Source organism: Cydia amplana, chromosome 20 (assembly GCF_948474715.1).
Source record: "Cydia amplana chromosome 20, ilCydAmpl1.1, whole genome shotgun sequence".
Lineage (NCBI taxonomy): Eukaryota > Metazoa > Arthropoda > Insecta > Lepidoptera > Tortricidae > Cydia > Cydia amplana.
In genome coordinates this window covers 13029095-13042257 of record NC_086088.1, presented here as the reverse complement: position 1 = coordinate 13042257, position 13163 = coordinate 13029095, and the positions used below count along the sequence as shown (strand labels likewise).

At 44.1% G+C, this 13163-nt stretch overlaps 1 protein-coding gene across 1 annotated transcript; it reads right to left on the bottom strand.

The window, feature by feature from the left end:
* Positions 1-521: 521 nt before the first annotated feature.
* On the bottom strand, positions 522-4447 carry LOC134657617 (THO complex subunit 3). The gene is made up of 6 exons (XM_063513183.1): positions 4161-4447; positions 3204-3325; positions 2840-2975; positions 2193-2458; positions 1690-1790; positions 522-692 (listed from the first exon to the last, which is right to left on the bottom strand). Exons 1-6 carry the CDS (start codon positions 4356-4358, stop codon positions 526-528), a joined length of 990 nt encoding a protein of 329 aa, XP_063369253.1. The 5' UTR covers positions 4359-4447; the 3' UTR covers positions 522-525.
* Between the last annotated feature and the right edge of the window lie 8716 nt (positions 4448-13163).

Here is a 13163-nt window from a genome sequence, read left to right as displayed (position 1 = left end):
GGGGCAGGGGCAGGCACAGCTAGCAGCGGTCCTGGGCGGGCAGCCCCCACAGCTTGAGGTTGCAGGGGCAGGGGCAGGGGCAGCTAGTTGCGGTCCTGGGCGGGCAGCCCCCACAGCTTGAGGTTGCAGGGGCAGGGGCAGCTAGTTGCGGTCCTGGGCGGGCAGCCCCCACAGCTTGAGGTTGCAGGGGCAGGGGCAGGCACAGCTAGTTGCGGTCCTGGGTGGGCAGCCCCCACAGCTTGAGGTTGCAGGGGCAGGGGCAGGGGCAGCTAGTTGCGGTCCTGGGCGGGCAGCCCCCACAGCTTGAGGTTGCAGGGGCAGGGGCAGGCACAGCTAGTTGCGGTCCTGGGTGGGCAGCCCCCACAGCTTGAGGTTGCAGGGGCAGGGGCAGGCACAGCTAGTTGCGGTCCTGGGTGGGCAGCCCCCACAGCTTGAGGTTGCAGGGGCAGGGGCAGGCACAGCTAGTTGCGGTCCTGGGTGGGCAGCCCCCACAGCTTGAGGTTGCAGGGGCAGGGGCAGGCACAGCTAGTTGCGGTCCTGGGTGGGCAGCCCCCACAGCTTGAGGTTGCCCGCGTCTCGCTTCCTCTCCGGGGGCTCCTTGTCCTCGCAGGCGAAGGCGGCCAGGTACCGGCCGGGGTGCCAGGACACGGTGAATGTGGCCGCGGACACCGGGATCTCTGCTACTTTCTCTCCTGTGGATAATGTTAAGTATTAGTAACCGTCCTCACATATTTATATCATTATTAACCTCAGCCGGCATCATTTATTCTTTATTCTTTAAATAAATACAGGTATAAGTTTACAGCTCAGATATGCCAAAACACTTATACTGTTAATACATAGTCATAACTATCTCTAGGATCTTTATTTATCTTTACTACACAAACTTCACAAATGCATGGAACAGGTTCTGGTCTCTAAAAACTATTATGAAAAATAAAGATTACCGCATCTCAATACAAAGAAAAGTTTTTAATATGTGTATATTGCCTATACTAACATATGGATGCCAAACCTGGGCCGCAACAAGAAAAATCGCACAAAAGTTGATAACGTGCCAGAGGGGAATGGAAAGAAGCATTTTAGGGTACACAAAAAGAGACAGAAAACGGGCGACGGATTTCGTTTTTGTGATCTCTCTTATTTAAGAGAGATCACAAAACTGGAAGATGTTACTCTAAAATCAAAAACTCTAAAATGGAAGTGGGCGGGCCACATGCTCAGGGAAAAGCAGAAATGGTCAAACATACTGACTGAGTGGACCCCACGCTACGACAAACAAAGAAAAAAAGGCGGACAATACAAGAGATGGTCAGATGATTTAAAGAAAACTGCTGGTCCACTATGGAACCGACTAGCCAGAGACAGAGAAGCATGGAAGGCAATGGGGGAGGCCTTTGTGTCAAAAGGACACGTCGAGCCGACGGTTGTTGCAAACACATAAATAAATAAATAAATATTGTATTAAATATTATTAACTGTATGTTCGATAATAAAAGGCTTTGAAATTGAATGTAGAGATTAAAAAAAGGCCTGGGCCTACGGGCTTGCTACGACGGACGAACACGGTATGCTTGTAGCCGATACCTGCCGAGCGGGTTGGTGGCAATGAATGTGTTAACGGTGTTCCTAGGGCCGCGGGCGATGCTCTCGGTCTTGGCGTGCAAAGGTTTGTAAGCCTGAGTATACCTGTCTCCGTGTCCCCGATGTCTATAACGTGGTCCTCGCTGGCCGACGCCAGCAGGCGCCCGTCGAAGCTGAACGACAGCGTGCGCACCGGCCACTCCAGTCTGCACAGATGGCTAAGTATTAAGGCACAGCCCGGGTTACCCGGGTCATAGAGAAAAAAATACATAGAGTGCTCACTCCATACATCAGTTTTAGTACCAAAAAGACTATTAGCATCTAGCATCGAGTAGCGGAACTATCAGTACTGCTACTTGACAATAGATGTAGCAGCGACCGGAAAGTCTTATGCTGTTGAGATAAGACTTTCCAGTCGGTGCTACATCTATTGTCAAGTAGCAGTACTGATAGTTCCGCTACTCGATGCTAGATGTAGACACTGAAATTAATAGTCTGAACTGATGTATGGAGTGAGCACTCTTGTCTTTATTTCTCTATGCCCGGGTACAGGTTTAGGTCAGGATCAAAATCGCTGTAGATGCGTCAAGGACAAAAGACATCCTCACCTGGAAAATACTCTAAGCGCAGCCAACTCCTGAGCATCCCAGAGCGAAACCAACGCGTCGGCCGACCCCGTCGCGAAGTACCGCCCTGTCGGATCGTGCTCTATACATATACACGTGCCGGGGTGCGCCTTCAGCACGGTCTGCAGTTCGAGTCCCGGGTAGGACAGGATGTGCACGCAGCCCAGCCCGTTGGTCAGGTAGAACAGGTCCGAGCTGTTGTTCCATGAGATCTCGTTCACTTCAAAGTGGAATTGTTCCTCTGTCACCTGAAATGCTGTCAAGTTTCAGTCGCTGTTAACTTGTATGAACAAGTTGCTCGCCAAGCCAACGTCATTCAGAAACATATTGACGTAAAATGTTGAAAGCTAGCAAAAATGATTTTATACATTGACATATTTGACATGGGCATTGGGCATGCCTATGGAACGATACATTGAGAACTTGGATAACGGATATGATATATATATAACCCTTCCAGTTCCTTGCAACATTCACGCACCATCAATCACATCCCTATCCTTGCACTTTAATATTGCCACAAAATAATTTAGAGCATGAAGAAATTCATACTTTTTTATGTTCATCGTGGATCAAAGGATGCATGAGCAACAGCTTTGCAAGTGCTATAGGTAAGTACTTGAACTCACCACTTTGTAGGTGCGCGTGTCGATGAAGGAGACGAGGTCCTCCTTGTTGCCGACGGCGATGGCGGCGCCGCTGGGGGCCCACGCGATGTTGATGTTCTCGCCTTTCGTCGGGATCACTGCGGCACACTTGCGGGATCTGCGTGGTTACTTTCAATAAATCTTACAAACACATTACAAGAACCCTTTACAAGTCCAACCTTAGCCCTGACAACATTAAATAAATTAGAGCTACAAGATGCTCACAAGTATATTAAGACACTATGTTATGTTGAAACAGGAGTGTATATTAGATATTTTTGAGCACATTGGCCACTTCAATATATCTGATGTTTTATACACACAAAAAATAAACACGAGTTAATACCTGGAGTCCCAGATGCGCACAGATTTGTCCCCACTGGCCGTGCTGAGCAGGTCCGGGTGTGATGCATGCCAGCATAGTTGGTCCACTGACCCAGTGTGGCCACGGAACACAAACTCTTGCACCTGTTATCACAATAACAAAACACTCCAGTACGAAAGGAAATTGAAATTGGCGAAATTGGTTAGTTCACTTAAACCAGCGGTCGGCAACCCGTGGCCCGCGGGCCGCATGCGGCCCGTGAACCTGTGACTTGCGGCCCGCGAGCCTCCCTGCCTATTTTGTATGTAATATTGACAAACAACAATGTCTGATAAAGCCCTTGCTACACGGTCGCCGACAAGCCTTCTAACCGTCTGTCCTTGGTCTGACCTTGGTCAGTTTTGGTCAAATTTTGTTGGAAACAACTGTCTACACGGTCCGTCCAGACCAAGGCCACGCGGTCTGAGGGGCTTGTCGGCGACCGTGTAGCAAGGGCTTAAATCATAAATATTAACAAAGTGCGGCCCGCGTCAACTACTAATGTGGCCCTTGGCTGCTAAAAGGTTGCCGCCCATGACTTAAACCATGAGCAACCTTTACCATTTAGCTATGCTTTAAATCTGGTTTTAAGATCGGCCGTGGAGGCATACAGTGAGTACAAAAGTGCAAGCCTTCGAAGAGCAGTGGAACTCGCGAAGCATGACGAGGTAAATGCCCAACCACCTGCGGTCATCAAAATCAATCAATTCAATAGGTCAATTTTGTCAGAGGGGTGCTGACCTGCACCCAATGTGGCCGTACAGGCGTACATTTACTGCTAAAATTGGTTATGTCAGCCACCAGAGCTCACGAACGTCGCTCTCAATAATCAGTACTATACAGTCGCCGTGGTCTTACAAACGTTAAAAGTCTAGGTAGGTACCTAACATTTGAATTGTAAACAAACATAACCTACAAAACGACTCGTAGAAAGCTCACCAGTCGGTTCCGCTCCAGGTTGAAGATGGCGACGGTCTTATCGAAGGAGCCCGAGGCGAGCTTGCGGCCGTCGCACGACCAGCCCACCGAGTGCACCTTGGACGAGTGCGCGACGTACTCGCGGACCGCGTTGTGCGACGCGAAGTACGCGCGTAACTCGGCCAACTCCTTTATAGGAGTCTGCTTCGGCTCCTTCATGATTGTATTATGATATAAAGTGTTTTAACCTAAATTATAAAGTAAACACGTAAATAACTATAATCTCGTTTGCAAACAACAGCAGCTAGCACCGCTCGGAGCCGGTTTGACATTTTTCATGTCAGTTTGGGGTTGGGTTGCTACATCAAAAAAACGTTATGGGTGCGTTCAGTAAAAACTACTACTGAAAAAGGTTCGGTTCCTGCAGGTCTTTGTCCTTTCGTCCGCCGATCTACACACAATGCAACAGTGCTTGACCTAACTTGAATTTTTATATGCAACGAACGGCAGTGATAAAGGTTTAAGAAATAAAACAATAAAAATTATTGGTGTATTTATTTTTTGACATAGCGTATTTAGCCCTTAGGCTAGTTTGATCCATATTTGCGTCTCCAGATTTTGATCTGAGACATCAGGATGAGCAAGGGCGCGATCCAAACCACCATCATGAACGCGCCGTGCGCCACCGACTCCTGACACAACAATGAGCTATTGTTACTAATCACTAATCAGAATATTAATGCAATTATCTGACTCTAACCTTCTTAACGCCTAGGGCATATCCGGAGTATATTATTATACCATGGGCATATCCATGACGGATTCTTACATCTGTCTATTTTCATGTATCGGGCATGAGGGGTGGGGGGAAATGATCGAACGGGATAGTCTTATGTATCTTTCAGTAGGAGTAGCAGCGAAAGCGCTATTATTGTTTGTCCTTGTCACAGTCTCGCAATTTTTTTAATCCCTACCGTAAATTAGTATGGATTATGGTAGGCAACAAATAAATTCGACCATAGTGTCGCATTGCGTATGTTTAGATTGTGTAGTCCCTCACGGAGGCACGCATATACCACTTCTATAGGATCCTACCTTCTATGCTATTTTCAGAAACTTTCTGCTAAATAGGACAGGGAAAAGATGTGGAGCTTACTCCCAGTGTTTGCGGGTTCCGCGGCGGCAGGCTGATGCACAGGGTGCACTGGTTCCACTTCCTCGCCGGCACCACGGTGCGGCTCGGAGCCCTGGCCGGCCCATTCAGGAGCGACAAACAATTTCGCAACATTACCACTAAATAGATTACTTTTATTTCACAATAAACACACACACAAGACGGTAGACACGGCCAATTATTGACGCATCACTAAATGTCTATATGACATGCGAAAGACAGTTGTTTAACTCGAAATTTAAATTGGGTATTCCATGGCAGGTAAATACGAGAAATATATAGTTGGTAAAACCAATTTGTCAATCAGTAAGAACCAGGAAAACTATACTCATCCTTTTCTTTTGGGTGCTATAGTACTAGTTTAAGACAAAGATAGTATGATTCTCTCTATGTTTGAATTGAGAATGAGACTAGTGATGGGCAGGACATCAATTTAAAATGAGTTTGTATGAGTACCTCTTTTTCAAAAATGAGGTGTTACAATGTCTTACTTCAAATGAGGTGAGGTACTGGCATATTTGCATATTTTCAGCATCTGCATCGGCTATTTTCTCCGATAAGTTCAGAGCTTATCGGAGTTATCGGCAACAAAAACTAGTTAAACCGAATTTTTAGTCAAACACAACTTGTCAGTCAGTAAGAACCAGGAAAGTTATACTCATCCCATTCTTTTGGGTGCTAGTACTAGAAAAGATAGAGTTATAGACAGTATGATATATATGATTCTCTCTATTTGGTATGAGACAGTCCTGGGCCAAACCATATAATATAATTATACTCCTATTATCCTTTACACATAAATATTTAATTTGAATGCAATTCTCGAGGTGAAGAAAAAGAAAGACAGATCAATTTAAGAACTAAGAATCAAACCAAGGACCTAGTGACCCACATCCTGCATAGAAACTTTGATGTTTTTATGAAACTTGTTCTAATTTAGCTGTTTTATGGATTGTTCAATGCAATTTCAATCCTTGCTACTTGATATTATTTACAGTTTAATAATAATATATTTCAATAAGAATAATAGCCTTAAAACTGCACGACTGTTTTTTAGCAAAGTAAGGAGAACAAATTCCATATTTTCTTCTAATTAGATATCATTATAGATAAAAATAACTAACTTACCACTTCAGATCATTTAACAGTAATGTGATAGTAAATAAAAGCACATTAACATTCGCGCCGCCGGTAACGCAGGCGGCAATATTTTTCACTACATTTTCGCATGCAAAAGACACCAAGGTAAGGTAGAGCCACGAGCCACAGGTATATTTTAATCGTGTAAACAATGTCCCTGTTTAGATATTTCTGTATATATATTAGTATTATCACTATAAGACAAAACTAAACGAAGAACTTGTTGTTGTTGCAAACTTGTTCCGTCAATGTCACTACTGTCAGTGTCAGCTGCCTATGAATTGCGTTTCATTTCGCACTATTTCTTGCGAATTCAGTCTTACTTTTATCATGGTGATTGTTGAGATTGTCAAGTGAAGAAATAGAATATAGCTGGTCAACCAAATCTTGTCAGTAAAAAAAGGAGCGAAATTCAAATTTTCTATGGGACGATATCCCTTCGCGCATACATTTTTCAAATTTACCGCCTTTTTCTACTGTCAAGATCTGGTTGACCAAGTTATAACAGGAAATTTGCATTCCATAGATAATTACTAATGAAACAGTCTATGAAAATTGACATTTATGTGTCCGCACCTGCTGATTCGTTCGGAGAATTTCATCAGATTGGCGAAAAATTGTCTTGTCTGGATACCACTTATTTCAACGTTGTTTACGAAGAACGGTAACAAAAAGTAATACAAATTCAAATCATTACGTAAAGTACATGTTTATTACACTTAGTAAATTATACTTACTATTTAATTACTACACTAACGTAAATTGACACATTTTGTGTAAACCACCGACCGTATTCACCGTATTATATTGCAATAATTTAAATAATATTTTCTTCAGTAATCCTTTACTGTTTCTAAGCATGCTTCGTAAATGCTCACGTCACATGCATGCTCAGTCAGAGGCGAACCACGTTCGACGTCTTGCCGCCCTGTCACACTTACGTACGAATTTACAAGTGCGACAGAGAAGCAACATGTCGAACTTCGTTCTGATGACTTAAGATTTCCCGCGCCATTCGGCCATTTTGACAAGTGAGTTAGGATCAAAAAGGCGTAAGATGTATGAAAGCGTGCAGCACTTATGAGCACTTACGCTTGTTGTCTTTCGTGTTTAATTTTTAACGTATTTTCGGTGGTGAAGCGGTGATATTGAAGTGTCTGTCTCACTCCCTCTTTTGGTATTTCTAATTCATTGTTTCATTTTGAAAGGATTTTTGAAGAATTTGAAGTGTTCATGTCAATGTCACAGTGACACGGTGAATGGTACAAACTCAACGCATTTCTCGGTGGACCTTTTGCCATTGCAATAAGGTTTGTAGTTCGGCAGTTGACAGTGTGGACGGTTACTCGTTTCTTAATTTGAGTGTCAGTGAGCCGGCGAGCACCTAGCGGCTCGCGCCTCGCGCGAGAGGTGGTTGTGAGGGGCGTGTAAGCTATGAGGCCCGCGAGGCCCGCGAGACCGCGAGTGAATTTGAAAGGATGAGAGTTTTTTGAAATTTGAAGTGTGTGAATGATTTGTGTATGTGATGCGCGCGAGTAAATGAATAAAATGAATGGAGGAGTGAAGTAAGACATTTTTGCGGTGTGAAGTACTGCGACAATTTAACATAATGAGCGGTACAAAAGAGGTGCCTCGCGAGTGAGCGACTCAACACTAAATGAGACAGTCCTTTGACAAACTTATATGTGCAATACAAATTTCAACGTATTTTTTTCTATCATAAGAATCAGTCTAAGCTAACTTTTCAGCTATTTGAATAGAACGAAGGAGGGTGTGTCATTATAAAAACGGGTTGCACTCAGGGAGTGCCGGCAGAAGTGAAAACTCAATCACTATTGCAAAATGTCTGCAGCACCATGTATAATTGAGGTTAACGCCATCTAGCGTTATTTCGTCGCATTACTTGAAATCCCTAAGCACATCACTGTTAGTACTCGAGTTATATTAATACCAGTTGCATCGAAACTCACTAGATGGCATTTAAAACATCGAAAAACGTGACCTGCCTCTTCGCTATCGCACGCTCTCTAGGTTAAGAGCCCGTTATCAATTTTAGAGCCAAAATGTAACATTAATAGATGTACAAATTATACAAGATAGGTGTACAATTTCATCGACTAAATCAATTTTACATTTTTGCGACTAAAATCGATACCGGCCTCTTAAAACAAATTCGTGCTAGGAATTTCACAGCTAATGTAGATACGGCATACGCATAGATACGCTTTACGGCATACGGCACCGTGTATTTAACATACCTTATGGCATGTGGCATGGCGCAGCCCATCACTATCTAGGTACTTCAGGTATCAAACTCGGAGGATCCTACCATCTATGGAGCTAGTCAAGCTAGAGTCTGGCTAGCAAAGAATCACTAGAAGAACGAGACGAACGATAACTCCATACAAAAAATGTCCCTTTCAAAAAAAGTTCGTTAATACTACTAGCGCTCTGGTGGGATACCAATGAAACTAGAATTGACAACCCGTTTAGGTTTCAGCTTGGCGGCTGTTTCAGCCACTCAAATAAAACTCAAATAGCGTACTTTACATAGTGGTAGAAATTATGTGAGCTGAGTTTGAGTGCACGTCAACATATATTTAACTTATAGGATATAAGTTAGATACCTTACGTACCTTAGGTACCTTACGTGTGCACAGAAAATCAAAAATATTTTCTAGTATCAAAACTATAATTCCTACTACACAAAGTGAGACCAGCCCAAAATTTTTTGAATTTCCCGCCAAATATTTGTGTAATATTTCAGTAGCCAAACTCTATATGATTGTTCAACGTGTGTTGGAATAAATATAAAACAAGTTATTGTAAAAATAACATTATTTACTTAGTTATTATAAGTAAATACTTAACACTACAACTATCAACTATATACTTAGGTAACAATTAGGTAATCTGGCATCTGTAATTATACAAAAGTAAAGTAATAACTTACAAAGTCAAAAGTTTAACCTTTTGACCGCTAAAGACGTCAACCGACTGAACTGACGCGCGGTTAGTGTAGGTAACATACACCTTCACGCATTCCAATAAGGCTTACGACCGCGCGTTATACTTAATAGACGTGGCGTGCAAAGGGTTAACTGAATTATTTAATAGAGTTACTTAGACCAAGAAATTAAAGACGCCCACCTTCGTCATGATTCGTTATTACTTATTAGTCTTATTACTAATCGGTTTCGTACAATACTTACACCCTAAGACAAATGTATCACAAAGTCACTAGAATTGATCGAAACTAATCACTTTCGTTTCAGAATATTCTTTTGTTTTGTTCCGCAAGAGACTAGCCTCAGCTGTACTGTCCTGAACGGCGCTTATATCTGGAAGACCTCTCTCAACGTATTTGCTGAATCGTTCTGGTTTATTTGGGTGTCCTTGGTTCTGCGGGGTGCTTGCGTTTTCTAGAGGTTTCCAGTTTAAGTATGTGCTAGGTCTTTCTGGTTTCCTGTGCAAGATGCTTATTCTCGGAGAGTCCATAGAATTGCTTGGATGTGCCTTGTTCAGTGAGTCGCTTGCATTCTCTACGTATTTACTGGGTTCTAGCCTTTCTGGCCTCCTCTCTTGCAAGATGTTAATTACTTCCGAAAGGGTCACGTCTACAGATTTCGTTCCTGGATACTTCTCCTTCTGTGAACGGCTTACAACCTGGAAGTATATGCTGGCTTTTGATTGTTTATCTAGGGTCGTCTTTTGTGAGGCGCTCGCTTCTAAAAGACTCCCATCCATGGATTTGCTGGGTCTGTTTCGTTTTCTTGGTTGCTCTTGGTTGTTGGAGGCGTTATTACCTTCTTGAAGACTCGAGTTCATTTCCGTGGTGCCGGCTATTTCAGGGGTACTGTTTTGCAAAGTTTTCTCTCCTCGAGATTTCCTTGGGTGCTCCTGGCTCTGCAGAGCGCTATTATCTTGTAAACGTCTAGTTTTTAAATAATATGTGCTGAATCTTTCTGGTGTGGTCCTCTTCGAGACGTTTCCTTTTGGAGGGATTCCACTTACATATTGGTGCGGTCTTGAGGTGCTTTGATCTTGAAGACTTGAGTCAAATTTGCTGCATCTTTCTGGGGAACCCTTCTTCGAGGCACTTAGTTGTAGAACACTCCCATCGATGGATTTGCGAGGTCTTCTTCTTTTCCTTGGCGGCTGCTGGTTCCGTGAGGGGCTTTGATGACTCGAATGCGAGTCACTTGCTTCTGAATGGTCCTCGTCCAAGGATTTAAGGGATATTCTTCGTTTCTTAGGGTGCTCTTGGTTTTGCGGGGTGTTTCTACCCCTTTTCCCTTGGTATTCCTGTTTCTGTGAGGTGCTATCACCTTCTTGGAGACTAGAATCCGAGTATGTTCTGAATCTCTTTGGGGTGCCCTTATCAGAGTTGCTGTCTACTGAAACATGGGAATGTTCTAAGGACTTCCGAGGTCTTGGTATTACTCGTTTCTTAGGGTGCTCTTGGTTTTGCGGCGTATTTCTTCCCCCTTTCCTTGTGTGGTCCTGATTTTGTGAGGCGCTTTCATCTTGGAGATTCGAATTCTGTGATTTTTCTCCTGAAGTTTCTTCCTCCACATATTTACGAGGTCTTCCCCGTTTCCTAGGTTGGTCTGGATTCTGCAATTTTCCGCCTAGACGCTTGCCATCAGTATATTTGCGAGGTCTACCTCGTTTTCTCGGTTGCTCCTGGTTCTGTGAGGCGCTTTCATCGTCTATATGTGTCGAGTCCGAACATGTGCTATCACCTTCTATATGACTCGTGACTAAACATGTGCTGGATCTCTCTGGGGTGCTCCTCTGCGAGGCGCCTACTTCTGGTGGGTCTTCATTCACATATTCGGGCGGTCTTCTCCGTTTACTTGGATGCTCCTGATTCTGCGAGGTGCTCGACACTTCTAAGTCTTTGGATCTTCCTGGTCTCCATTTCTCTAAATCGCTGTCTTCTGAAAGACTTCCGTCAAAGGATTTGAGAGTTCTTCCGTGTTCCCTTGGATGATCCTGATTTTGCGAGGTACTTACATCTTCTGAGGCTTTGTCGAGTCCGTCTGATCGCCAATGCTGCGAGTCGCTGTCTTCTGAATGACTTTCATCCGAAAATTTAAGAAGTTTTTCTTGTTTCTTTCGTGGGTAGAGATTCTGTGAGGCGCTTTCGTTTTCTATGTCTCTGCTGAGAGTGCCGAATTTTTCTTGTTGGCACTCCGGCGAGTCGCTGTCTTCTGAAACACTTTGATTCAAGAATTTGAGGGGTGTTCCTTGTTTCCTTGGTGGGTCCTGATCCTGTGAGGTACTATCTTCTAAGTGTTTTCTGGATCTCTCTGGTCTCGACTGCCGGGAGTCGCTGTCTTCTGAAGAAGTTTCATGGGAATGTTCTAAGGACTTCCGAGGTCTTGGTATTACTCGTTTCTTAGGGTGCTCTTGGTTATTCGGCGTATTTCTTCCCCCTTTCCTTGTGTGGTCCTGATTTTGTGAGGCGCTTTCATCTTGGAGATTCGAATTCTGCGATTTTTCTCCTGAAGTTTCTCCCTCCACATATTTACGAGGTCTTCCCCGTTTCCTAGGTTGGTCTGGATTCTGCAATTTTCCGCCTAGAGGCTTACCATCAGTATATTTGCGAGGTCTACCTCGTTTTCTCGGTTGCTCCTGGTTTTGTGAGGCGCTTTCATCTTGGAGATTCGAATTCTGCGATTTTTCTCCTGAAGTTTTTCCCTCCACATATTTACGAGGTCTTCCCCGTTTCCTAGGTTGGTCTGGATTCTGCAATTTTCCGCCTAGAGGCTTGCCATCAGTATATTTGCGAGGTCTACCTCGTTTTCTCGGTTGCTCCTGGTTCTGTGAGGCGCTTTCATCGTCTATATGTGTCGAGTCCGAACATGTGCTATCACCTTCTATATGACTCGTGACTAAACATGTGCTGGATCTCTCTGGGGTGCTCCTCTGCGAGGCGCCTACTTCTGGTGGGTCTTCATCCACATATTCGGGCGGTCTTCCCCGTTTACTTGGATGCTCCTGATTCTGCGAGGTGCTCGACACTTCTAAGTCTTTGGATCTTCCTGGTCTCCATTTCTCTGAATCGCTGTCTTCTGAAAAACTTTCGTCCAAGGATTTGAGAGTTCTTCCGTGTTCCCTTGGATGATCCTGATTTTGCGAGGTACTTACATCTTCTGAGGCTTTGTCGAGTCCGTCTGATCGCCAATGCTGCGAGTCGCTGTCTTCTGAAAGACTTTCATCTGAGAATTTAAGTTTTTCTTGTTTCCTTCGTGGGTAGAGATTCTGCGAGGCGCTTTCGTTTTCTATGTCTCTGCTGAGAGTGCCGAATTTTTCTTGTTGGCACTCCGGCGAGTCGCTGTCTTCTGAAACACTTTGATTCAAGAATTTGAGGGGTGTTCCTTGTCTCCTTTGTGGGTCCTGATCCTGTGAGGTACTATCTTCTAAGTGTTTTCTGGATCTCTCTGGTCTCGACTGCCGGGAGTCGCTGTCTTCTGAAGAAGTTTCATGGGAATGTTCTGAGGACTTCCGAGGTCTTGGTATTACTCGTTTCTTAGGGTGCTCTTGGTTATGCGGCGTATTTCTTCCCCCTTTCCTTGTGTGGACCTGATTTTGTGAGGCGCTTTCATATTGGTGATTCGAATTCTGCGATTTTTCTCCTGAAGTTTCTCCCTCCACATATTTACGAGGTCTTCCCCGTTTCCTAGGTTGGTCTGGATTCTGCA